The sequence below is a fragment of the Mesoplodon densirostris genome, chromosome 2 (genome assembly GCF_025265405.1).
Source record: "Mesoplodon densirostris isolate mMesDen1 chromosome 2, mMesDen1 primary haplotype, whole genome shotgun sequence".
Taxonomy (NCBI): domain Eukaryota; kingdom Metazoa; phylum Chordata; class Mammalia; order Artiodactyla; family Ziphiidae; genus Mesoplodon; species Mesoplodon densirostris.
In genome coordinates this window covers 172,667,200-172,672,800 of record NC_082662.1, presented here as the reverse complement: position 1 = coordinate 172,672,800, position 5,601 = coordinate 172,667,200, and the positions used below count along the sequence as shown (strand labels likewise).

Below are 5,601 nucleotides of genomic sequence, written 5' to 3'. Positions count from 1 at the left end.
TATAATCTTAAAATATATTAAATATTAAGACAAGAGTGTACTTACTACATTAGAACAGTGCCTGACATATATACATCATTAAGTAAGTGATAAGTACTTGACAATAGCTAGCTTTTATTAAATACTTACTGTTTTCTAAGAATTGTTCTGAGTCCTGTATGTGTCTTTACTCATTTACTCCTTAATTTTACAAGGGTGGTACTATATTCACACACATTTTCAAATTATATTATTCTTATTTTATAGATGAAGAAACCAAGACACTGGAATATTAAGTAACAGGATTTTGAACCTAGACAGTCTGGCTCCAAGCTCCTCAGCTTTATTAAGATTTAACTTAAATAAAATTAAGTCTAGATTTTGATTCGTTTTGACAAATGTATACACAGTCGAGTAACCACTACTACAATCATACTATCTATTAGAACAATTCCATCACCCCAAAAAGTTCCCTTTGCCCGTTTGTAGTTAATCTCCTCCCACAGCCTGTCACCCCTAGCAAACACCGATCTGTTTTCTACCACTGTAATTTTGCCTTTTCTAAAATTTCACATAAGTAGAATCATACAGTGTCTGGCTTCTTTTACTTAGCATAATGCTTCTGAGATTCCTTCAGGGTATTGCAAATATTAGTTGTCCGTTACTTTTTATTGCTGAGCAGTATTCCTTTGAATAGATATACCACATTTTGTTTATCTTTTACCAGTTAATGGATATTTGGATTGTTTTCAGTTTAGAGCCCTTACAAATACAGCTGCTATGAATGTTCACATACAAATCTTTAGATGGATATATATATCTTCATTTCTCTTGGGAAAATATCTAGACATGGAATTACAAGATTACATGGTAAGTATATGTTTGACTTCTAAGAAACTGCCAAACTGTTTTCCAAAGTGGCCATACTAGTTGCAGTCCCACTGGCAAGCAATCTATGAGAGTTCTAGTTGCTTCACTTACCCCTCAACATTTAGTATTGTTAGTCTTTTTAACTTTCTCCTTCTAGTGACTGTTGTGATACCGCATATGGTTTCTATTTGCATTTGTCTAATGACTAATGACATTGAGCACTTCTCCTAAGTTTATTTGGCATCTGTAAATTTTGGGGAAAGTGTCTATTCAAATTCTTTGCCCTTATTTTAATTGAGTTGTTTATATTTTATAAATTGCAGTTTTTTATATATTCTGAAAATAAGTCCCTTATCAGACATATACTTGGCAAATATTTTCACCTGTCTGTGCAAAGCCTGTACTCTTTGCCACTACTTATTTTGCTCCTCAGTATTTATTGAAATGATTGAGGAATTTCCACAGGGCGATGGCCCCTTCCTACCCCTACCAGCAACTGCAGATTTTGCAATTAATAAAGGATAAAGGAACCCTGTTGACAGTTTTGTTTGAAGACCCAAAGTTCACATTTTCACTACTAATTGAATCTTTTCTGTTTTGGTACAGAACTAAACTGTCCTCTCTTGGATTTGAAGAACTGATGAGATCACAGCTGCGATTACCTCTGAACTCTCTGTCTTTACAATCCATTGAAAATAATTAGACACGTCTCTGCTATATAAACACTGTCCTGGGCAAATTGTCTTAAGGCGTCCTGTTTTTCATTTACCAGTTTTTTCCTTATGGAAAAAGACAGTTTCCAGCAGTTAGAACTAGAGAAGGGTAGACCTTCCAAAAGGAGGACTCCCAAAAGAGTTATCCATTTTGTTGACGGTGACATCATGGAAGAATATAGCACAGAGGAAGAGGAAGAAAAAGAGGAACAGAGAACAAATTCAACACTTGATCCTGTAAGCTTAGAATATCATTATTAGTGAACATGGGGGCTGAGTGAATGAGAGATTAAGGCAGATGAGGTTTGTGGAAAACACAGTTTTAAGCTAATTCCTTGCTCTCCTTGGTTTGCTTTCTACAGCCAAGTACAATCAACTTATAATTTTGATAATCTTAGGTTTCTCATCTATGAGAGAAAATGGAACGTATTACGAAGCATTTTGAAACTTCTACACTGCAGACTCTGCAGTCACCACTCCTGTTATTAATTTACACTGATTTGGTTTCTCTATTTTTTTCAGTCTAAACTTTCATGGGGGTCCTACCTAAGGTTTTGGGCAGGGCGAATAGCAAGGACCTCATTTTCTAGTAAGTACTGCTAAGGTTATTTTTTTCTGTCCTAAATATAGACTTACAGACCCTCAGAGTTAGATGGGACTTCCAGTGGTTTAATCCACTCTGTGGCATTCTGAAGAAATGGTCGCTTCCATATCTACGCTTGAACATTCCCAAAGGCATAGAACCTCACATCTTCAGGCAGACCCTGGCATCTTTTCTCAACTCTTTTTAGTAAATTCTATCTTCTATTCTATCTTCGTTTTTTTTTTTTTTTTTGTGGTACGCAGGCCTCTCACTGTTGTGGCCTCTCCCGTTGTGGAGCACAGGCTCTGGACGCACAGGCTCAGCGGCCATGGCTCACGGGCCCAGCCGCTCCACGGCATGTGGGATCTTCCTGGACCGGGGCACAAACCCGCGTCCCCTGCATCGGCAGGCGGACTCTCAACCACTGCGCCACCAGGGAAGCCCTATTCTATCTTCTTTTAAAGTTCTTCCCGTTGATCCTAGTTGTCTTTTTACAAGCCAGACAACACCAGTCCAGATTCCTCTTTCATAGAGTTTCAAATATTTGAAGACAATAGTCAGTCCTCCCTGAGGTGACTCTTCACCTGAATAAACTTCCAAGTTTTTTCTTTTTTCAACTGTTGTTACCTGACACAGTCCCAAGTTCCCTTTTCATAATCACTCTATTATAAACAATTTTACTGATCCTTCCCAAGGGCATAATGAATGGCCTAAGTGGCTCTTTACAAGAGACAAAATGCTAAATCTTATTTTGTTTGACTTTCACCAGTTTTTTAAAAATCACAATTGGCAACATCTAATTACTCATTTCCTTCTAACTTGCATATGCTCGTGTATGTGATGGGGGGACACAACTTTAAGAATCTGAGCAAATATAAAATATAGCTCTTAGGAATTGATCTTCATTCATTCATTCAATAAACATTTATTGAGTACTCACGTATGCTCAGCACTGTGCAGGACCCTGGGACACAAAGACAAATGACAGTCTTTGCTTTCAAGGGCCTTAATATTCAGTGCGTAATATAGGCCAGTAAACATGCCTACGATGATAATTTCTTGTTACAACCTCCAGGGCAGGAGGAGTGTAGGGACTACAGACTGGGATACTCAGGAATGTTGACTACAGAGGAGACATCTTAAGAATGCTATGAAAGTATGTCTGGCCAAGGCCAGCTTGGGGACCATGAAAGTGACCAGGGGGTCTTTAAATCACATTAAAAGTAATGATAAGGGAGATTTAGTCAGATGGTATGAGCCCTAAGTGCTTTTTGATCAAGGTGGAAGGTTTGTAATTTGGAAGTTACTTTAGAGACCCAGGTGAATACTGACCTTACCTCAGCCAAAATATGTTGGCAGAAGAAATGCTGCCTTCCAGAGACTTCTGTGCTTTAGTTAGGGCAAGACTGTTTGAAGAAGTGAAATGTTTTAGAGGGAGGGAGCCTTAGAGATTAGATCAGGTAAAAGAAGCAAAACTCAGTACAGCAATATGAGAGTGTGAAGGAGAACAGGGACTACAGTGATTTCTATGTTGGGCTTTGACTTCAGATGACAGGGGCAGGACACACAGGGAATCAATCTGCCTTCAGGGTTCCAAATGGAACTGTAGCCTGAAAGGGCTTCTGCCGGGGGCCTCCAGATTGTAGTGAAGGCATAAATACGCTAACAGTCTGATCTTTACACAGAGACTTTGGTTAGAGCTGGGACCCAGACGACACTGGTAGTTAATTTTTTCCATGTAAGATTCTAGTAGGTCATAAACAGGAAAACTTCCTGAGATTTATTCTAATGTTTTAGAAACTTCTCTTATGCACGTGTACTAGGCACTGTGGCAAACAAACAGATTACAGAGCTAGAGTATTTTTGAAAGGATAAAGCATATTTAAAAAAGAATAGAGAGCATCATTTTGATGCACTGTATGAGCCATTTCTTCAGAAGTGGAATGAATCATGGGAATCAGAAAGTCCTACAATGGGGGGAGGCACATCGGAAGTCCTATACTTTTACAGGAGAACATCTCTAGGAGAGACCTTTTTGGAAACCCCTCATTATTCATGCTAAACCTTTATCCCTAACTCTAACAATCCCTGAGGCTACAGACCACCTTGATACTGTAACTGAAGGCAGACAAGGAAGGTCTTAAATTGCTGCTAGGAAGGAGTTTGTTTTGATGCATGGAAGGATTTCTGACATGGGTCTCGGTAACATTGGATTTAATTTTGGGTATACTTTGCAACATACTCGCAGCTGATGATCAGATGATACGCATGGGGATAGGCAACATCTGTTCTGATTGCTCAGGACCTGTATCTGTTATTAAGTATTTTGAAAATCTCCCCTGATATATTCATCTGGAAAGGATAGTTTACATGTAATCCTATGTGAAGACAGAAGATTTAACAAATTCCCTTTGAGTCCTAGGACTTTTTGAGAGTCTGGAGCAATTGAAATCTTTTGTCAGCCTTGAAGTTAAGTATAGTAATAGACCATTTGAGGGCAAGTTGAGACTTTTGGCATCTCCACTGAGTCTAAGCTTTAATTATTAATTCAGTTTACCAAAGCGTTTTTCTTTCTTCTAGCATGTGAATTCCTTGGTGGAAGATTTGCTGTCTTCTTTGGTCTTAATCAACCCAAATACCAGTATATGTTAAATGAGTACTATAGAACACAAAATAAGGTATGTGACATCCCGCTGTGGACACCAAGAGCCCTGAGATGGGAATGTTGGTTGTTCCTGATTTGGGCCCTTACAGAGGAGTATTTTCCCACCTGGTAATTCATGTAACTGCAGTCTCACTGAGCTCCCATGGTCAGACTGACTTCTTTTTCTAATGCCCCTCACCCCATGATGTTTATTCGTATTTGCCTCTCTTGTGTGAAGTTAGAAGGTCATGAGATAGTTCGTAGATGGTAGTCGAGTGTGAAGCCTGAGATCGCATAAAGGGGAAGCTCCTTATAAGGGTGTCTCTACAAGAGGGAGAGATCAGAGGTATTGAGTTTACTGTTAAACATTTCCTTATTTCTCTCTGTATCAGGAAAGTGACAAGGAAAGTGAAGGGAATGGATCAAAGGCCCAACCAGCCAATATTCCCAATGAAAAGTGTCACCTGGAGGCTGGGGGCCGAGAGTATGGAACGAGACAACAGGACATTGCCGAGGGCATTCCTCAGTGGAGTATCTCATCCAGCGAGGGCCTGATGGCAGATTCCAGTTCCTAATGGGCAGCGGGGCTATAGTTCCCCTGGATCTCTCTTCCTCAGTCATTGATTACCAGGGCAACAGCACCACAGGTAGCACTTCTGAGCCAGATCTGATCTCAATCTCTTTGTGATTTATTCTCCAGCAGCCAGGAATTGTAAACAATCATAAGAACAATTGTGGATTCTTTCTCAATGTAAATTTTTATTTATAAGCCCAGCAACCCAACTCCACCCCAGTGATATAAGTCCTGTCCG

General features: G+C 39.5%; 1 protein-coding gene across 1 annotated transcript; it reads left to right on the top strand.

Annotated features, from left to right (window-relative positions):
• The first annotated feature begins 1,631 nt into the window (after positions 1 to 1,631).
• On the top strand, positions 1,632 to 5,364 carry FAM177B (family with sequence similarity 177 member B). Its single transcript, XM_060078846.1, has 4 exons — positions 1,632 to 1,799; positions 2,085 to 2,151; positions 4,726 to 4,823; positions 5,182 to 5,364. The coding sequence occupies exons 1-4, from the start codon at positions 1,632 to 1,634 to the stop codon at positions 5,362 to 5,364; spliced, it is 516 nt and encodes a 171-aa protein (XP_059934829.1).
• Positions 5,365 to 5,601: the final 237 nt, after the last annotated feature.